This window comes from Coloeus monedula (genome assembly GCF_965178545.1).
Source record: "Coloeus monedula genome assembly, chromosome: 13".
NCBI classification, from domain to species: domain Eukaryota; kingdom Metazoa; phylum Chordata; class Aves; order Passeriformes; family Corvidae; genus Coloeus; species Coloeus monedula.
Window position 1 is genome coordinate 12,648,065 of NC_138793.1, and position 21,876 is coordinate 12,669,940.

Below are 21,876 nucleotides of genomic sequence, written 5' to 3' on the forward strand. Positions count from 1 at the left end.
TCTTATAACACCATCTTCAATCATTTTGACCAGCAGTTAAGGTGCATGGCTGGTTTTAAAGAGATGCCATGTAGGCATCAGAGGGACTTACAGGCATTAGGCACAAACTGAACTGCCTCAGAGGGGCAAGAATGCTTCTGCCTTGTACAGGTCCGTGAAACTTCTGCAACTGATTTGAGTAAGCTCGGCCATTTCCAGGGCTGTAGATTTTGGCAGCATTTCAATCGCCTGATGGATTTGCTTATTTTTTAACGTGAACCATCTGGTTAGTTAGAATAATATCTTTGCATGCAAGAAATGCTTTGGTGGTAAGAATTCAGTTTTGAGTGACCCAAAAGTATTTCCTTCAGAGAGGAGATTTTCCCCAGCTGGGTGCCTATCACAGGGCTCCATCAGTATTTCTTGGACCAGTGTTAAAAGTCCAGGTTGAAAAAATTATGCTTTTTCAAATGAGCTCCATTTGCAGTTTTTAGATGACCCTGACTAAGGAAGTTGTTTTTCTTTTTTAAAAAAAGGGCATGTAGGCAAACAGTCATCCTAATTTTCATCTCGAAGAATTTCTTGTGGAAATAGGATGTACAACATGGCATTCTAGCACAGCTGGGGGGAAGAAGAATGAGAGTTTAGAGAGATTTGCACCCTGTCACGGAGGTCTGAACTGTGCCTTTGCAGTCTTTGAACACAAGGTCATGGGCATCTGCATTGATTTAGTTTAACATAATCCAGGAGTTTTTAATCGCATTTCAGGCTATTAAATGAGTGAGAAGAGAATCACTGGAATTTAGCTTCATAACTCCCCTGTAAACAAAGTTTTTAACCTCATATCAAGATAAAAATAAATTTAAAGTAGCTGATTAGCAGGAGATTTTCCATCAGAATTTGATCATCCTCCTCTCTACATATTAAAGTCAGATTTTTGTGCTGTTTTTCCCCATTTACAAAGAAAGATTTCAGAGTTTTCTTCAGAATTAGATTTTTTTCTTTTAACTCAAGCTCTGCCCAGCCCCACCAGAATAACCTGCCTGATTCTGGGTAGGAGATGAGAAAAATTATTTTTGAAAGAAAAATAGGGGGAGAAGGGAGAAGAAAAAAATTGAAAAGTTTGCTGAGCTATTGAAAAATAGATTCTGTGATGTGTTTGTTCCAAGATTCTCCATTGAAAATCCACCTTTGATCAGTCTGTACCATGAACGTGAATGTACTAATGGGACTCTCAACACCCTGAACAAAAATGTGTCTGTGGGCGAATGCTCAGTTGTCCCTATAATGCCACCTCCCTTCTGCCATGGCCCGAGTCACCTCCTCCCTTTTAAGCAGCACTTTACACCCACCAGCATCATCTCACACACTTTGCATTGTCTGGGAGGTTTTCCCTGCCCACAGTGTCATGTGGACTTGGAACACTCTGGAGACCTGAGCTTTCCTGAGGTGGAAGGAGATGCTGCTGAGGAGCTCGGAGCCACCCAGGCTGGAGGGGATCTGTGGGTGCTACACAGGGTGGTGCCACTGCCAGCCCAAACCAGCTCGGTGTCCCAGAGCCCCGAGAGCTGAAACTCATCACCAAGGCACAGGGCTCTGTAGGAAAGCTGTGCAATGACCTTTCAATTCCTTAATTTGTCCCAGTGAAGGTGGGCAGCAGGTCTGCTTTTATGGGAACTGGACCGTTCATTTGTAAGGTATTTGCTTGCAATACACTTCAAGTATAATAATCTCCTGGTGATTTCTTGCCTGGTTTTATTCAAGCAAATCACTGTAATTGTAGGGATGTGCATTGATATGGGAAAACTTCATTCAGCTGGAAACATCTTGCTGATTGAAAGTAAATCATCTTAGGTAAAACAGAAACAGTATGGGTTTTATTTTCTCTAGTAGGCAATTGGAAGTTTATAAGTATGTCTTTCACAGTGATGCAGACAGTTTGAAGCCACACAAAGTTCCCTGAATTTTGCAGGAAATGTTTCAGAGGCATTGGCTTGAGGTTTTGGAGCGATGACAAAGGGCAGGAGATGAGACAGGGATTGTCAATTGGGGCACAAGAATCTGCATGTGAAGCTATGAAAAGAATGGAGGATGCTGAGCACTGGAAGCAAGAGGGGATGCAGGGATGTCCACAAATCTCCACTGCTGAGCATGCCATTCCCTCCTTCTGGCACAGAAAGGACAAGTTTAGTAAGATTAAATATCTTCAGGTCAGCCATGTTTAAGGAAATTCTTAGTACATACTTATAGGCGCCATCTCAGAAATACAAACACTTCTCCTTAAGAGCTCTTGGAGGGCAGGTGAGGCACCAGAAGACAGGGAAAAAAATGTAAACATGGTGCCTGTCTCTAAATATAGAGGGAGAAAAGAGGAGTAAGAATTATAGACCAGTCAACTTCTAGAAGCTTTCAAGAGAATTGAACTATCAATCATATAATTTGCAACCAGGTAGGAGATAAAAAGGGAGATGAGTGACATCCAGCATGGATTATACAAAAATGAGGCATGTTAAACTAGTCTCATTTGATTTTCAGCAGAAGTAGGAGAGGAATAGTTGGTGCCATATCTAGATTTTGGGAAGGGTTTGTCAGAGTCCACTGGATTTTTATAAAGTGACCTGGAAAAATACTGCAGATAAACCTACTACAGGTCTTACACAAAAATGGATGACTAGCACAACTCATTCTCAAAGTATACAATTATCAGTGGCCTATGGTCAGAGCAGAGGACTCTGTCAGTCAGGACTCCACTGGGGTCCATGTCAATTTCCTTCTAAATTTTCATCAGTGAAACATGGATGGAAATACATCATTACTCCTGGCATTGATGTGGAGCTGGGAGAGGTGCTTCAGCATATCAGAGGATAAACTTTACAGCTTCAAATGATCTTGGCAGACTGGAGAGGTGAGGACTGGGTCTAGTCTGGGGCACTGTGCCTCGAAGAGGAGGAGGAGGCCCTGCTTGGAGAAGGTGTAGGCAAGTGTCAGTGTGTTTACTAAACCTGGCTCAGGTTGGAAGGGCTGGAATAGCTTGGCTGGAACTGATGTATGGGAATGACGATGACTGTAGCCTCTGCTCCAGGAAGTTTTCAGGATGATGGACATGTATTTCCCTCAGGAGTGAACTGGGCAAACTGGCTCCGTGGTGAGATCAGCCTCCAGGTGAGATCCAGCCCTACTGCACTGGAGCTGTCACGGTGTGTCAGAGCTGCTGCTCCACAGCTGCTGGGGCCGTGCATATCAGCAGGGACACGCAGCAGAATCATCTCTGGCTTTGCCTTCTTAATGCATTCGTTGTGTAGTGAAAGGCTGAAGGCACGTAAGTGCTTTGTTGAACGGAAGCCAAAGCTAGCTGCTATGCAGAATGCACCCCCTGTTTCCAAGTATTACATTTATTTTGTAATTAAGCAATAATTGCTGAGGCACTGGGCACCTCTTCAGGATTAATGACTTGCTGGGGGATGGCAGAAGATCTGATCTGTGGTGGAACCATTTTCTCCAGCAAATACCTGCCTGTTACTGCCATTCTGAAATGAGTACAACAACGCAACATGCCAACATATGGGTTTTGCTGTTAGCAGCTGAGGGAAGGGGAGCAGGCATTTATGGGTACCTTAGGCAATCAGGTTGCTTCGGTTGTCTCTCACCATTCCATTTAGAGCACAGTGTTTTATTAGTCACTTGGTGAATGAAATGGTTTTGTAATTGCTCAGAATCACTTTTTTAAATTACAACACTCTCTCTCCCCCCCTCCACAGCCCCTGGGGATCCTCTTAAATCCCTTTTCTTCCTTTGCCCTGGAGTCAACCAGTTCTAGTGTGGCAAAGAGGAACCTGCTTGCAGCAGTTTCCTTTGTATTCAGACACGGGGAAAAATATATGCCATTTAGAAAACAGAGGACTCACTTTTTTGGTGCTGAAAACCCTCTGCTCCCATAATTTGCACGTTGCTTAAGGAGTAGTTCACCCTGTCAAAACCTTTAAAGATTTTACAGTCTTGGCATGCTGCTCACTTCTATTAGTTCCTACACCTGTATGTTTTTAATGGTCACAGCTCACTACAGCACACAAACCCCACTGCTTCTCCTGTCCTGTGGCAGCAGGAGCTGGCTCAAGCCATGTCCCATAGCAATACACCTCCCAGGAGTAGTGTTGGAGCTTTAAATGTCCTCTACACAGTAAAGCACAATAGCAGGCAAGAAGAAAGGTGTATCCCAAACAGGTGAGTGGCAGCATGAATGTTTCCAAAGGACTATGGAAAAAGCTGCTCTGGGATTAGAGCCATCAGATCACCAAGGCAAGCAAATGGAGAAACATTTGTGAAAAGCATAGAGGACAATAAACCAGTTCACAGTGCCCTAGCAGGCTTTGTGTCAGGGGGGATTTGCTTGCACAAATATTAGGTAATGTGCTAACTGCGTGATCGATTAATCCGTAGGTACTTCCTACAGCAAAACTTCAATACTGGCATCCGCAGTGCTGCTTTCAATCGCCATGGCTGCCTTCCCAGAGAGATTTCACACAGGAACAATCAGGGTGTTTTTTCTCCATGCTTTTTCTGCCCCCTTTAAAAGAATCAGTTTTCCTTCTGTGTTTGAACGGCGGCAGTGTTGTTGCCCAGCTGCAGTGTGTTCACTGAGGGATCCCAGAGCCACTCTCCATCCCTTAATTCTGCCTCTTCAGCACCAAGAGTCCTGTTACTCAATAGGGAACTTACTGGCTTGGAGTATTTAGAAGTGAAAATGTCAGGCACCAACTTCATGGCACAAAGCTAAAAACAGTTTAAACTCTGAGGAAGACCAGAAACCAAAGCTCACCTCTTTCCCCATACAGCTGTTGAGCCCTCTTTTTGCCTTCTAAATTGCTGAGTTGATGTCTGTCAGTGATAGCCAGAAACAAATCCAGCCCAAGCTGTGGACATCACTCCCATCTCCTCCAGCCTGGCCAACAGCTGGACCAAATAAATTTCAGCAGCATCCTTTTGAGGCCATTACACTGCCCCTTGTGCCTGTCCTCACCCTTTTCTTTTCCCCTTCTTATGTTTCCTTCTCTTAGTTGCCCAAAACCCAGCGTTTATTCTTGCTTGCCCCAAAATCCAGCCGCTAGCCAACCACCCAGAAAGAATTAATTATTCCTGGTGATGCTTTCACAAACTGCCTGCCTGCCTCCTGTGGGACCCCTGCTCTACTGTGGTTCTTGCTGTCATGCTCAGAGCTGGGAGGCACTGGTGCTGTACAGTCTCTCTTGAATTCAAACAGAATTGATGCAGATCCTTGTGCCTTGTGCCACCCATAACTCTTTGGGTTTGACTGCTCCTTTTGGCAAAGAACACATTTCCCAGAAGTTCAACAGCTTGTCTGAGTAACAGTAAATGATCCATGAGATCCAGTGCTGATACATGGCTCTGCTGCCCCACCTCCTTCCCCATCACTCAAATGCCACTGTTCCAAACCTCCCCACAATCACTGGATTCACAAAAAATTAAAGCTACAGAGTACAAGATCTGCTGTTGCCCATAGCTCCATCAAAATCAAAACAAGCTATAGGAATTTTTTTGGCAAATTGGCAAGTCTGGATTTACTAAGTCAGAAAGGTTTTCATCCACCCCTGTTCTCCTCAGCTTAGGTGAGGGGAACCAGCAGCCCCCTGTGCTGTTCCCTCACACCAGCACCATTTGCCTTTGCTGGAGGGTACCCAAGCAGGGGGCTCTGCCCAGTTTCTCAGATCAGTAGCTTAAAACTTTCATCACCAAATGATTTGAATTATCGTCTGTCTGAGGCTGTCTTTGCTTGTAGTCATGTTTTTCCAGGATGTAGGCTTGATTGAGCAGCTCCTCCCAGGAGCTCAGTGTTCAGTGTTGAGTAAGCAAAGGTTGTGGTGGGGACAGCAGAGAGTCAGTCACTTGTGTTAGCAAACTTTTCTGCGAGCTTCACATCAGGGAAGGAGATCTCTGTCTTGGTCAGCATGTTTCTACCAGCCTTGTTCTTCATGTAGTCATCTGTTAATAACACTGGGCTAGCATCCAGCCCTGTTTTCCATCCCAGCACTGTATCTATTGCAAGCTCGGTGTGAGCTAGTCCTCCCTCTCTCCCAGGGGATGCCAGCACTTGTCAGGACCTTTGTTGGTGTGTATCTGATTTAAAAAAAAAGGAATCAAAAATCCTGTTACAGAAAGGGTGCTAGGTTTTATCAGAGACCACATCTGTTACTGAAGGACCCTCTGTTGTCCAGTGACATCTGAGGATGAGCAAACAAGGATTTCACTTTAGATAAGTAGATCATCCTCTCTTCCAACATTTAAGATAGGATCATAACTTATATCTTCACTGGGAAGAATTATTGTCAAACACAATTAGCTTTGCAAATCCTAGCTGTTTTGTAGACACATGCAGGCTTAGTTCTGGAGTTACTTAGAGATGAATAAATTACAGGGGTCAGTCTTCTGACCTGAGCAAGGGACTGCAATAACTTGAACCATCAAATAGTTCCTTTGCAGAGTTTAATAGAGACCAATGCACAGAGCATCCAGTGTGCAGAGCTAGTAGGACTGTGGGTGACATTCCCATCTTGCTTTGGGAAGGGATAACATAACATGCCTTGAGGCAAAAAAAATCTCAGCACTTATTCTAAAGGAGAGAGAAGGAGGGGGGAGGAAGTGTGGAGGGTAAGTACTTAAAGTGCTTCATAACTAAGACACTTCCCCTCTCCATGCCTGAGTCCCCGTGTGTACAGGGGTATTTCGAATCTGGTTCCTTTTGTAAGGTACCCCAGGAGTTATTACTACTAAAAGGACTAGACAAGAACTAGAGGGTTTCTCTCACTTGTTTCAGTCGTTAAGATCTGATCTGATGGTCGTTTGTCCGCACTGAACATATTTCTATAGACCTTGACTGGGAAGGTAATGTAGGACCTGGAAACCTCCCTGCTGTGGCTGCTGAGCGGGCAAACACAAGGTGCTCCAGGCTCCAGTGTTTGCAGTTCATTTGGGAAGGAGGTACCACATGCACCAACTGTGCACAAAACCTTCTTGATAGAGAGCAAAAGGGATGCTAATTCCAGCACTGGGCTCAGACACACTACTGGTGAACAACCAGAAAGGTTTAAAAAGAAATGCTGACTAAATTGAGTGAATCAAGCCAGCAGATGTGCTCTTCAGAAGAGCACAGCTCTCTTTTAAATGTCTCTCCCACTGAAATTACATTCTCAAGAGATTTTGTCCTTTGCATTTTCTTCAGGATCATCCATGAGGATGGCTTCTCTGGAGAAGACGTGAAGCAGTACAAGCCAGTGGTGTACAGCAACACTATACAGTCACTGGCAGCCATTGTCCGTGCCATGGATACCTTGGGCATTGAGTACGGTGATAAGGAACGACGGGTAAGTTACAATCACCACTGCTTGCATAGAGACAGCTGAGCACCCAGAGACTCCAGAGCATGAACAGGAGGCATTTGCACAATCTCAGTACCTTGGAGGGATAAGGAGGGAGAGGAAGAAATTTACATCACTGTTGTATGCCTGTTGCACATGCAGTCTGTGGAACAGATGCAGTTGCATGCAATGTGCCATTTGTACACTTACATTGGGAAGTGTAGCCCTGGGGACCACTGTGTCAGAACAGCTACAATCTCTCATACCCTGGCAGTAGTCAGGCCAGGGCAGAAAAATAATCTGTTGTCTAGGGACAGCCTAGACAGAGGTACTGATAGATTTGAGGAAACAGTGAGAACATGTGTCCTGTCTCCTGTGCATGTGTTGGACACACAGGCTGCATGGACGGATGAATCAGGGAGAAGTCTTGCTGCCGTTCAAAGCCCTTCCACCAGCTTCCTAATGTAGGAAAACTTTTAGGATTAATGTGATTAGGGCTCGACTGGCTTCTACTCACACATCCCCCATTTAAGCGTACCCAAACAGTGACTTCGGTTGCAAAGGGATGTGTTATTTCAGTGAGGTTGGTATGGACAGGCTCTTAGGCAGCAGCATTGGCGTCTGTCTTATCAGAACAGCTATGTGATGCCTGGCAGCCTTCTTGTGCCACACACCTAGGCCAGCCTGTCCTTTTACAGTTGCTACTCTGTGATTACTTTCACCAGCTCCCTATTTTTAAACAGTGGCTCCTCTGTGAGGTGCCCCTGCCAGCCTCTGCCTTGCCTTATTGCATTTCTGGCTCAGACCAAACCCAAACAGAGGAACTCAGAACTCTAGAGTGAAGTCAAAACCACCCTTTTTGCATGCAGCAATCCCAGAGAAAGTAAAACTACTTGATTTTACTGGAAATAAAATAATTTCAGATTAAAGACCTGGTAAAGGCAAAGTCCTATATGCCAGTGAGTTGGTCATGACTATTTTTAGATAGCTATCAAATGACAGATGTACAACATACTCCAAACTCCTTATCTGAGTGTTGATAATAAAAGCATGCACTAGAATGGATGCCAAAATCCTGCTGTGGTGTTTCTGTATGAAGAGGTACCTTATTTCTCCCAATTGCAAAGAGGTACTTTGATTTCTTTGCATCTAGGGATTTTCCCATAGGAACTCTAAATCCTGGAGACATTTCCATCCCAAACATGGAGATGATACCATAATGGAGTTCTTGTGAGCTTGCCGAGAACTAATGCTGATGGCTTTCAAATTGAATACATTAATCTGTTGATTACTTGGTGACTCAGCTCTCAGCAAGGCAACGTATCTCGTTCAGCTAAAAACCTATGCCTGGGAAAACAGAAACAAATCATTCTCCATGTCTGATAAATAGTCTGTGGCAGACAGCTTTAAAATGTAAAATCTTTTTTTTTTTTTTTAATGCCTAAATTCCTAATTTGAGGAGGGAAAATTCATCACTGCTTTAGTGCCAGGCCTGGCACAGTACAGGGTGTGGAGGAGGAGAGCTGTTATCAGGACTGCCAGGAATGAGAGGTGGAGTACTGAGCTGAACAGAATGTTGTGTCCGTTCATATTCCCATGGAAAAGATGCCAAATGTTCCTAGGGTTGTACGGTAACTCAGGCTGGAGAGGAGCTCAGGAGGTGTTGAGCCCAACCCCTGCTCAGGTAAAGTCTGAGGTCAAACCAGGTTGCTCAGGGCTCTATCCTGTTGGGTCTGAAATCATTCAAGGATGGAGTCTGCACACCCTCTTTGGGCAACCTGCTCCACTGCTCTTACATTCCTCATGATGAAAAGGTTTCTCCTTATGTCTAGTGTGAACCACTGTTGTTTCAATTTATGCTTTATGGCAATAGGGATCTTGTGTTATGCTTTGCAAAGTAAAAAGCAAGTTAGATTAAGTTCTCCCCAGCCTGGTTTCTCCTAAGATAAGTAGTTCTGGAGGAATTACTTCTGTCTTACGATGGTGTCATGGTGACTGTGTCAGACAAGCCTGCCACAAACCACTATAAAGCAAACCACTGTCTGGGAGGGTGATTCAGGGTATCTGTTCCCTTCATAGATGGCAGAAATATTTCTTCATCCAGCAGCAGACAAAGGTGAAGGAAACCAACTCTCTCAGGCTGTGATCTTCCACTTCCTCCTTTCTCTTAGGCACAGAAAGTTGCTGGTATTAGTATGAAATAGTATTTATTTTAATCTTACAAAGAAGCACATGGCTTCTGCTGCCCTGCTTTTGTTATTAATACACAGCTGCTATAAAGAGAGGCCATTAAACAGGCGATTTGTTGAGTATTATGCTGCGTGGTTCATCCCTTTTCAGGCAAAGCTTTTCTATTTTAAAAGTCATTCCTCAGCCAAGGGTTTCCAATGCAAATCTTTTAGTGGGGGATTTTCCCCTACTCATCACTTAAGCCCCCAAGAGAAGAGAGTTCAGGAAGGGGAGCCAGGGCTGTGGCTGCTCCAGCCTGATTCAGCAGCAAGGAAGGAGAGAACTTGGGCCTGGGACAGGTTTTCCCCAGAGACCACTTGGCTGTTACTGCTTTGCCCATCCCATTTTCTGGAAGATGGATCTGCACCCATATCCCTTCCAAATGGCACCCTGACCAAGCGAAAAAACCTTCCCCTACTTAATAAATGCATGTGGTTATTGAGTGAAAAAAAACAAATCCTCTCACTGTTCTCATTTTTCTCCTGCCCATAATTGTACTTCCACTATTTAGTCTAACAGAACTGAAAAGACTGGGGGAAGACTAAACCCTGTTGCTTTTGGCGGTCAAAGTGAGATCAATGTAGGAAATAGGACCTAAAAAGACAAAATAAATCACAAAAACCATATGCTCCAGGTCTTGCTGACCCTCTCTGCTGATAAGGACTTGTCCCCAGGTTGAGAACAAAACAGTCTGGATTTCACTTTTATGTGTGCTCCTCATCCAGGGCAGCGGATTTTCTTGCAGCTGTGCCCAGCTCACGAAAGGTTCATGGCCTGTGGGCAGCACCGAGGTCCTTGGTTTGTGTCCTTCAGCATGGGAGGCAGGAGCACATCCTGCCAGCTCCCGGCACGTTATCACTGCACACAGCATGGAAGGTCAGGCTGAAACTCCAGAAAAGCTGTGCAAGTGCAAAGTCAAATCCCTCATGTGTTACAGGAGGGCAGGCGGAAAAGGAGCCGTCAGTGAGGAGACAGGAGCCAGCTGCAGGAGAAGTGGCATCCGTGGGTGTTGCTCATCTCCAGGGCCACCCCTGCCCTGGGTCGGGATCCCTGACAAGCCAAGGGGTTACACGCAGGAAGAGAGGCAGAGGCTTAGTCCGGCCTGCCTACTCAGGACTCCCCAGCTGGTCTGTAGGGCACTACTCAGTCCTTACCTTGATAATCAGATTAATGGGCAGGAAAGAGTCAGGCTGTAACATGTAGCCTGTGGATTAAATGGTCCTCTAAAGTGCAAATGTATTAATAAAACAAGCTCCTCACTGATTCCATTTCAGTGTACTCAGGTAGAGCAAATGGAAAATGGAGGTTGGAAACCAGGAATCTAAAAGTCAGTCCAAGTGTTTGAAAAGGATCAAGCAGGAAGGGCAGGTTAAGGATGGATTTTCATATCTCTATTTGAAGATCTGTTTCTGAAGTCTGGCTTCAGAAACCGTAGCCAGAAGAAGCATAAAGTCTCTTCCTCTGTAGGTCAATGCTGACCCCAGAAGCTGCTTGGAAATACAGACTTGCAATCCCATTTAGATGAAATGCCAGAGCTGCAGCCAGGCTGGGAGGCCTGGGGCATGTCTTTGGGTTGGATTTGTCCCAGACTGCAATGGGCATCCTGCCCTGTGCAGGCTGGTATGAAAGCAGCTGTGGAGCATGCTCATATTTTCATAAACCAGACAGAAACAGGCTGAAATTGTTCAAAAAGTACTCAACAGAGAATCCAAGTATCAGTTGCATGGCTCAGATCCAAGTGTTTGAGGCAACAGGTCACAGGTTTAGCACTTGGGGTCCAGAGGTGGCAGGCAGTGACCTTCACACTGAACTTTTTCCCAGTGTGAGTCTGGACGTGTCTCTGCTCCAGCTATGAAAGGGAAAACTAAAAAGCTGCTAAAGTGTTAAAATATTTTGATAGGGACTTTTTTTCTTTTGGACTTTGTAGCAATATGTGTCTGTGGTGACCTTCTGCTATGTACAGTATGCAACTCCTGAACCGTGAGCCAAACAAAGATGTGCCGGGACATTTAAAAATACTGGCTAGTATCCTTTAAAAAACCCTTCTGTAGTGTAATTGAACAGCCCACCCGGGGTGACTGGCAAAGAGGTCCACATTAAATCTGCTTCTGAACAGAGAGGTGCCTGTGGTAACCTGGTGCCTCCAGCCCCTTCCCCTCTGCACATGCCAAAAGGGGATTTTAGGGGCTGCCGTCTTCCTCTCATTCTTGCTTGGCAGTGGCAGGAGCAAAGTCACAGCCGCTGTCGCCTGCTGCCTTCCAGGCTCTGGAGGGGAGCAGTGTGGGGGAGGATCTCTCTTTTGTAAGATCTGCTCCTGTGTAACTGGTTTTTTGTACTTGTCAGCTCAAGATACTGTGCTACTTCATTTGAGTCAGGTATCTGTTTAGACCAGCTGGCTCCTACTGTGTGTCCCTAACCCAAGCTCTCTCAGAAATGCAAAAAGGCTGCTAATAACTTCGAGGTGGGCAGGTGAGGTTAATCAGGCACTGCTGTGCTGGTAGGAAGCCTCTGTTAGCTACCTGGGTGATCTGGGGGATGGACACAGGATTCCTGGGCTTGTGCTGCTTCACTGAGGATGCAGCCAGTCCTTGCTGATCTGCTGTTGTGAGTGATGGGAACTTAGGACTGCTTTGTAGAAGAGCAGGATGGAGTGGAAGAAAAGGGAAAATGGAATAAAGAGGTGGCACTAGACGCACCATTTGTACCTGGTGTCAGCATTCGTCCGGATATCCAGCTGCAGACAATGTCTACTTGCAGTAGTCACAGCTCACATAAAATCATATTTACTGTACTGTATTACAAATACCCAAGTAACAGTCCAGGACAAATATTTCAGCCTGCCCTTCGTAAAGGTCTGTCACTTTTCCATTGAGGCTGAAGCCATCATTCTCACACACCTCCCTCTTGGTCCTTCCACAAGGTGCATTTCAGTTGCCATCATTCATATTTCTGAGCAGTAGGGAACAAATAAAGGGCAGGGTATTTCTTGAGAGGGGGGAAACATGAAACAGAGAGGAAAGCACTTGTTATTGTCACAGCCTGCCTTGTTGCCAGGGAGATGGTTGGCTCATTCAAGAAACACTTGTGGTTGCTGGCCAAGATGGCCAATGTATTTGAAATCTTTGCTGAAAAACGAGGGTGTGGGAGAAAGAGGGAGACAGCAAAGAACAAGGGAAAGCCCAGAGTAAGCTCTGCCTGCGTGGTCACAGGGCATGACCCACATGCCCCACAGCACCACTTCTGGAGTCTCTCTAACCAAAGCAGCAGTTTCTACATTCCACTAATGTATTTCCCTCCTTTGGAAATCCCTTGAGCCCCTGAAAATAAAAGATCTTTCCTCATAAATGATAGCAGTAAATTAACAGCAGAGCACAAAGGCAGTTTATGATAGCCCTTTGTGCCAACTGAAAGAGCTTGGAACGGTTTACTTCCATGCCTTTGCTCTGCCTCTTAGGGAGAATCAAACTCCCTCATCACCAGGAGGGATCCCAGCCAAGTCAGCTGAGACCCGTGGATGGACCTGGGAGACTTTGCTTTGCAGCAGCAGCACAGCCTGGCCCTGTGCTCCTGCAGAGCCGATGTCATGATCATCAAGTCTATAACATACAGCGATCTTCACATAGCAAAAAAATTCCCTCAGAACTGGTGTCTGCTTTGCTGTACTCATGCTGCTAATAAAGATAGTGATCAGAAGAGAGACAAAAACAGCTGGAGTCATGGCTATTAACACATCATGGCCAGAAAATGTAGTAGTAGTAGTAGTAGTAGTAGTAGTAGTAGTAGAAACAGCTGGATGCTCTAGGCAAGCAACTGAACCGCATGGCCAGTGCTGCACCAGAGGCTATACCAGTAACCTTTCTTTCAGCAGAAGACTGTCAATCACTCACAAGAGCTCTAAAATCCCAAACTTTCCCAGGGTGGCCCAATACCAGTTTCAGTTAAAATTCCTGAAGAATGAAAAAAGACGCTTGAAATGGATCCAAAAGGAGGCAGGGCAGCGTGGGCGGCAGTCGCGTAGCACGTAGGAAACGCGTGTCGTGTGGAAGGCGGCTCGCTGGAAGCTGCCACCTTGCTGAGCGTTGATGTGCCAGCATGATGTTTTTCACATTGGTCCTGTTTCAGGATGATATCCATGGTGTTGGCGTGGCAACCCTCTCTCTAAAGTAAACACTGGGTCTGCTTTTTGGGTTCTCCTGGACACCAATTATGAATGGGCAGCAGTCAGGGGACAGAGTGGGATAGAATTTCACCTGGTCTTCCAGTGCCTCTGTGCAGTCAGAAGTCTGCTGCCAAGAAACACATTTCTAGGGAAGAAAAGTATTGTGAAGCACTTCAGTATCATTTCCAAGTGAGCCAGATGAGAATAAGAGATGTGGTCACACCTTAAAATGCCACCAGATCTGTTTCTTTGGTGAACACCTGGCATCAGCCAGGAACTGTAGGTTGGTGGTACTTGCTGTCCATGCTGCCTTCCCAATTCTGAGATGAGTTTTGTATCTAAATGTCCTACAAAAGCCCTGACTAGAACAGACGCCATCAATTAAAACTAGCCTTTTCATTTTCTTTTGAAGAAAAACAGAAGATAGAGATGTCTCAGGGGATCATTGATTAGAGAGAGACCACAGTCACATCTTTCCAACTCCAAGCTCCAGACTGAGTCTAATCACATCTTTCACCACCCAAAGAAGGCTTTAAAGAAGATGGTGCCTGAGTATTCCCAGAGAGACACAATGAGAGGACAAGGCAGTGGCCACTGGTGCCAGGAAAGGGAATTAAGTCAGAGGTGAGCTTGGGCTCATAGTGCTTTCCCTCTTCTCTCCATGACATCATGAAAGAGCAGGGCAATCTGCACTTGAAGGACTACCCATCCTTATGGGTGTTAGGTGAGTGGAGGGATAAGAGAGGTCTGAGGACGTTTGTTTATGGGAGGATCGGTGAAAATAGAAAATACCCGAAAGTTTTAAAATTATGGGTATTGCCTTCCTCTTCGGCCAACCACCAGCAAGAAAAGCATCTCTGATGAGTTCTGGCATTGTCTGCTCCCTGGATAGTGGAAAACACAGCCTCTTCAGGTGCAAATCCATCTTTAGAGATGTTAGTTTTTTCATGGTGCTTCTGCCGTCAGCTGCCATTTCAGGCTTGATTTCTGAGGAATTAACAACACTGGTCCTCCAAAGCATCCTCGAAAAGGATCCTCACTTCCCCTAAAAGTGTCCAACACCCTGTTCACCTGTGAAAATGCAGACCCTGTGCCACAGCAAGGTTAGGCTTTCCTCCTCCTCCTTGTGTGCAAGCTCTCTCTTTTCACTGAGAGAGTGATGTATTTTTCCTCCATGAGCTTTATGTGTTTGATACTGATTTTTTGGATGATACAAGGAATATTTTTAGTTTGAAAAGAAGAAAAAAACCCCACCCGTCCCTGTTCCTTGGAAGAAGGGCTGCCTGTCTTCCCCTGTGAGATTTATTATTCAAACGCAGCCACAATTAGGGCTGCCAGAGCCATGGTGTGACAGGGAAGAGGCACAGAGGGGAGGGTGAAGCAGACACGGGACTGTAACATTTGCGGCGAATTAATGGGAGGTGGAGTGCTGCTTTCCATTCCCACAAGATACTGATGGAAGACGGCTTCTCCAGGAGCCCCTGGAAAGCACCAGAGTGGGACAGCACAAAAGACAAAGTGTTCAAAAATACTTGGCAGCTGGAGCAGAGCCCTGAGAAGGTGAAAACCTTGTTGCTTGAAAAGGGGCTTCCGGGCAGCTCCTGGATCCAGGGTCAGGAGAGACCTGGCTGCACACTCCATTCACTCCTTCTTGGTGGATGGCACAGCCAAGCCAAGGCAGATTCCATCCTATCCAAAGGGGCTCAGCACAGCCACTCCCCGCAGAGCAGGTGATAGTGGTCTTGCCCTGGGTGGCATCTGGTGTTGGTGAGCACAGGCAGATACTGTCTGTCCTTCACTAGAGCCTTTCTGTCCAGAAAGGGATTGAAGGGCCTGTAAGTCAGGACAAAAAAATACATCTAGGTATGTGATGTACTTGCAACGGAGGAACTGAAGTTAAACACTGACATGGCAGAGGCTTCAAAGATGCCTATACACGTTTCTGACTGTATGGCTGATCAGGCACTCGCTGAAGTCCTTCCAGAAAGTCACCACCAGGTTTGAGACTGAAGTTCAGGTTGCATCTGGCCACAGCCTTGTGCAGGCAGAATGTTGCCTTTAGGTATGATTGCAAGTCAGCTCTCCAAGCAGCAATTGCAGGTAACTACTAACTACTCAGTGCATTTCAAATACATGTCAGTTATTAAGCAGATTTATTTCCATCTCTTCTGGGAAATGTTGGGAAGCACTGCTGAGTCATGCTGCTTACTCACCAGTTTTAAGAATGCCATTAAAAATATTTATTTTCCACATGCCTTCTACGATGTTCCTATTATTTGAATGTCTCCAGATGTAAAATGAAAACATTCGTATAGGGTATTCCTGGCCTTAAAGAGATCTCTGATGCATAACTCACAAAAAGGCATAAAACAGATCCCTTGGCTCTGTTGTATGATGCTTGTTCAGGGATGGTGGTGAGGGGTAGTCTTTGCTCCAAAATGGCAGGAGCACAGGCAGGCTGGGCTTGACACAACTTGGAGTGGAGGAAGGAGAGAGTGAGCAGCTGCTTTGCTGTGTCCAGGCACATGGGAGAGGATGGACACGGGACATGGAACATGTTCCTTGCTTACAGCAGATGCTCATAAACTCAGGACACAGTATTCTGCTGTGGTCTGCTCTGGGCACAGACCCCAAAGCAATTGAGCCCCCAAGGGACACGATGTCAGGTGCCCTCACAGGAGTGCCAGGTCCAAGAGCCCACTGAACCCGGGTGCTCAGCTGCCTCCCGCTCTGTGAGAGCAGGTTTCACTGTCAGCTTCAGCAGGGAGGTGTGTGAAGGCGTCCCTGACAGCCCGCTCCCTTCACGCCCTGGAATTAACCCAGACAAAGGAACACACTGGAGCAGAGGAGCCATTTCATGGCCTATGGCTGTGAAATCCCATCCTTCCAAAAGGGGAATTTTGCTGAGCTGGTGAGGCAAGGATACAGAGCTCCCAGCTGATCACTGCCCTTAAGGAAGCTAAAATGTGCCATTGCCATATCCAAGCCCCACACCACCCAAGGGTCACCCTGTCCCTGCAAAGTGAATAGCTGCTTCTCATAGGCTGGGAGAGAGTGCAACGGCTGCCTTTCCTCACACAGAGGCACAGTGAGATGGTGGCACCTCAAAACGTGTCCCTTGCACTGCATCAATCATGGGGATGGCAGAATGTCTGCCACACATGAAAACTTTATTACCTGAATACAGGTTTTACTGAGGCTATTAATCAGTATTGTGTACCTTGGTAATAACTGATTAAAGATACCACAAGGGAACTCATTTAACAGCTACAATTACTGCTTTGACCTCAGCGTCACCCACTGAGTTGGATGTGAGGGTGCCTGGCAGCACAGCAGGGACCAGCCTCACCCTGGGCTGCAGGAGCTCAAAGATGCCATTCACCCAGGTCAGAATTGCTGGGGCAGGTGACTGGGCAGGAGTTCCTGGTGTTTCATTGAAAGGAAGGAAAGAATCGAGCTCCAGATGAAGGTTAGAAACAACAAAGCCTCAAGATCTGCTGTGAAACAGTATCATTTTGCACCATGGCAGTGTTTAGCCTTGTCGTCAGAGAGAGAAAATGTGGAGGAAAAAAGTGCAGGATACATGAATTAACCTGTGTCTGGTTTAGGGTTTTTGATAGTTGCTGGGGGCCCCAGGACACCTCATCCTTCTCCAGCAGAGACCCACATCTGCGTCACATCACCCCGGAATCGCTCCAGGCAGCACAGCACATCCCTTCCGAGTGTCAAAACCCACTCAGGAGCCAAAGAAATTCTCACCCACAGGCTTTGAACACATTTCCTCCTTTTTGCTGTGCTATTCCCTTTCCAGGGCTGTAGGAGTTTCTAGTTTGCAAGACATTGTATCTGTGTTGATGGTGTGACTGTTGCTAGATACTTTTCCCTTAAGAAGAAATAATTCCCCTATGTTGGCTATGTATAATTAAGTCCTCATTTTCCTACAGGTTGGTTTAAGACTAGATTAACTCCACTGATTAGAGGGGAATTACTCTTGATTTACACGGAGATCGAGGGAATGGAGAATCAAGTGACACACAGGAGCAATCCTACAGTAAATGCTCAGGGTAGCTACATGGTTGTCACCCACCTTTCTGTATTTGGAACCTCCCTGGGCAGATGTTTGTTCCTTTACATGAAGGAATACACCTTACAGATGTTCAGTTGGGTATCCAGGTTGTTGGGTCATGTGTTGAACACAACCAGTTACTCCTTAGTTAGTCTGACAGTAAAACTGGAGCAAGACTGTCCTCCAGAGAGATTGCTTCTGGTTTGATGAGGTTTTACCAGTAGGGATAGGAGGGGACTGTACTGCGCAGAGGAAGAGGAGCATCCAGGAATGAGAGAAGATACAAACAGACTTACATTTCCAAAAGAACCCTTTACATGTTTGGGAAGGAAAAAGGGTCCCATCCTGCTCCCTCCTAACTGCAGCATCTGCTGTCCTCCAGAGGAGAAACCTCCTTGCCCAGTCCTCCTCAGGAAGGGCACAGCAGGACACAGCCATGCTCACTCCATTTGGATCACAGCTCGGTCCTGCTCCCACCCATGTCTCTATCCATGCCATCAAAGCCAAGCAAAAGGAAGCAATGGCAGAGAAGTAGAGTTTCCTGAGTCCAGGAGGGTGTTTGGCTTGCCAATTTTACTGAATTTTTATTTTAAATTGTGAGAGCTTTTAGTGCTGGTAGATGATATTACAGGCAATAAAAAATCTTTTTTTTTTCTGAGAAGAAAGAGGTGCCAATAGCCACCATCCAGTGAGTTTGAGTTAGTTCTGTAAAGTTACAAATTAGTTTCTTCCAAGCGAGGAGCAGGTCTCACCTCTGTTTCTCCCTTCTACATGTCATTGCATTTGTGTCATTTTTTTCTTTTCTGCAGGTTTGCAGCACAGCCTATCTGGAGGTGCGGTGTGACACTGTGGGTGCCAAAGTGCCAAAAATTTTAGGCTAGTTTTTCCTCACCACCTCACCAGCACCTTAGCCGAAGGTCTCACAGCCATTTTTCTTCCAGCTTTTATTCTTTGTAATTGCTGTTATTGGTCCTATAAGCTTCAGAAAGCTTTTCTCTTGCCAAGTTCCCCTGCCATGGGCATGTTTCTAACTGGTGATATCTGTGCTGTCCTTATTTGAGTCCCTTGGTTTTAAATAGGCTTTTGTCTTACTCCAGCTGCCCTCAATGCACATGGCAGGCACCCCTAGCAAGATGGACACCTTTTGCTAGCAAGCTCAAGTTCTGCATCTCATAGCTGCTGTGGCTTTTGAGTCTTCCCATGCTCATTTCCAATGGTGAGATCCTTCACCCAGGAAATGGCACAAGGTTAAATCTGCTCTCTGCAGGTGGGGTGTCCATGCTGCTGTTGCAGCCTTCTTTATTGCATTTGCTCCAGAGGCAAAAGTCGTATCAAGGCTGAAAAGACAATATTCAGCATTACAGTGGATTGTGAGCCAAGTTCAGACAGGTCTTGTGACCAGTGAGTAGGCAAAAATCCTTATTTCCTCAACTTTCTCTTCAAGAACACAACCTCAGGGAAGGCTGTAGGACAATTTGTAGCAGTATGTAAGGCTCTGCAGGGCTGAGCTTTTGGGTCAGATGATCTTTATGTTGTTGCAGACGAAGTGTTGACCATCTTCTATTTCTTGTTGGTGATGCAAGCAAAACATTTACACCTTTAAAACAATCCCAACCCTAAAGCCCTGTACAGTGTACCAGGAGGAGGAAGTCTGTCCTCCAGCTTGAGGACTCTGAGCAATTTCAGCATCAAGGTTCCCTGGGCCATGAAGTTTCAGAAACCAAGAGGCACCAGACCCAAACCACAGGTGTGCTTATTTCAGTCATGAGTTGTACGCACAGACATTGAATGAGCTTAAAAGCCACCTCTTGGCGTGACACCCCTTTTCTGGCTCTCCTCTTCCCATTCCTGAAGGAGCTGTAGGGTGCAAAGCCTGGCCCCAATCAGGCAGTGTCTGGGCTCAGTGTCCCACAGCTGCCTTTAACCACAAGCCAGCTGTGCCACCACGCAGACACCTCCAGCTGTCCTGCCCTGGGCATTGCTGCGTGGCACGGCCAAGGAGCAAGCCATGCCCACCACATTCAAATTTCCAGAAAGCATGATCAACTGATACATTTGTAAAAAGAAGAAAGATGATGAGGAGAGAGCTGCTAATAGTAATTCACACAGGCAGCAGCAGTTCTGAGCTACCTTTTCACCACTAATCATCTGTCCCCTGAAATCCTGAGCAGGCGAGACCCCAGTTCTGGGGTCACTCTGCTTGCCAGCATGCATTTTCAGCTTCATATCTCCAAGCCAATCCAAGAGCACAAAGGATGGAGAGAGTGAACAGGCTATTGTACTGTGTCCCTTTCCCCTTTGCCATCAACTTTGCAAAGAAAGAGTGGACAGCAAATAAACAGCAAAGGCTGATGGGAAGGGGAAGCCTATCAGTTCACACTATCATTGTGATAGTGTGACTTGCCTTGAAATCCTCCAAGAGACTGCCAGAAATTAGTTCCAGTGCACAAGAGTCTTTAGTGACCCTTTAGGGAGAGAACTGAGCTCAGGAGTCAAGTCCACCACAAAACACCAGCTTTCTGCAAGCTAAATTCCAGATGTAAACAGATGTTCTCCCCAGCAGCCCTTACAAACCCTATTATACACGTCAGGCAGCATCAGCACACCGTGCGGTTCTAAGCCCTTTTCCGTAAGAAGCTGGAGGGCATTGCCTGGGATCAGAAAGAATGAGTCCAGCAAGTTCCTCGAGCCAGAAAATTCAGATTTTGCTTCATACTGATTATGCAGCTCCTAGTTCCGACCATGAGTTACTGATCAATTTGCTACACTCAAACCACAAAGGAGGTTTAATAACGCCAGGGCAGTTTCCAGTTTGTCCCTGATCCTCCCCACCAGCATTGAACTGCATTCTTCTCTTGGCTGTCCTGGAGAGGAGTGATCATCTATGGGCTAAAGAGTGGGGTCTTATCAGGTGGGCAGAAGCAATGCTGGCTCCACTCTGATCTTCTTCGCTGAACCAGACGACTCCTCTCCTTTAGGGCAGGGGCTGGGGTAAGTATCAAAGCAATGCTTCTTCCCAAGACAAGTGGCAGGATTCAGGTGAGCTTTGCTCAAGTCCCCTTTGCAAATGGCAGCCTGAGTCCAGGCATGCTACAAGGAGACACCAGCTTCATTTCTGTTTCCTCTCAGTTGGTCTGGAAAGGGAGACTGCTGATGAAAAGTGCCCATTGATGCCTGTGATAGAGGTGGTAGGACTGAGAGATTAAATTGTTCCAGAGCCACAGAGACTTGAGGGTTACCGCAGTTCTGGGCTTGAACCAGACATCACCATGTTGTGTGAACCAATTTGCTGAACCACCAGCACCTTGATGCAGACACAGAAAATTATAGCTGTAAATCCAGGGCAGCTGAAGCAGCGACCAGCACCTAAATATGGATGGACATATGCTAGAAGCAGTTATAAATAAAGGGCTCGAGATGTGTGGAAGGAAAGGAGATCCAATTTCATGCGCAGGACCACCAGCAAAGATCCTTAGATGGTTGTTTCCAGCTCTTACAGGAAAGAAAGGGGCAGTAGATTCTAGCTGAATGCTAAATAGAATAGCAAGTAGTGGAGTGATAAACGTAGCATCTCTGTAACTGCAAAAGGTTGTTCTAAAGGTCAGATCTGCATGTACTCTCCTAGCTCTGTGAACAGCTATTCCTTTCATCCACAAGTTGAGCTTTTGGCTGGGACAGGCTGAAATAAACAGGGCTAAAGCTATCCCATCCGTTATCGCTGGGAATGGCTTGGCTCCAAGAGCAGGCTCTGCCTCTGCAGATACAACACACAACATGGCAGGGAGCAACCCAAGAGGGCAGATGGCTCACGTGGACCATCCTCAGCACCAAGCCTTCATCCCTAGGCTTAAAAATGCTGCAGTGCCCCTCTGCGGAAAGAGAGCAACGCTGTTGTGCTCACTGCCACCACACCCTGAGCACAGCCCTGCTGGTCAGCATCCCTTTGAAAGCACAGGCAGAGGCCAGAAGCCTTTCGTTCCATACACACTTCCCAGGGCTGTTTGTCTGGAGTTAGGCTTCCTTTTCCACTCTCTAAGGTGAGATGTCAGGAAAGAAATGCTGGAAGGCCTGCC

The 21,876-nt window shown here is 46.3% G+C and overlaps 1 protein-coding gene across 2 annotated transcripts in view; it reads left to right on the forward strand.

The window, feature by feature from the left end:
• The window catches only part of GNAO1 (G protein subunit alpha o1), a gene marked incomplete at both ends in the record, with an annotated part of 143,441 nt that overhangs the window by 44,335 nt on the left and 77,230 nt on the right, over positions 1-21,876 (forward strand). For both annotated transcript variants that reach the window (XM_082289766.1, XM_082289765.1), the window contains one exon: positions 7,214-7,355. In XM_082289766.1, the coding sequence (XP_082145892.1) occupies positions 7,214-7,355 (142 nt within the window). The remainder of the gene's footprint in view (positions 1-7,213; positions 7,356-21,876) is intronic.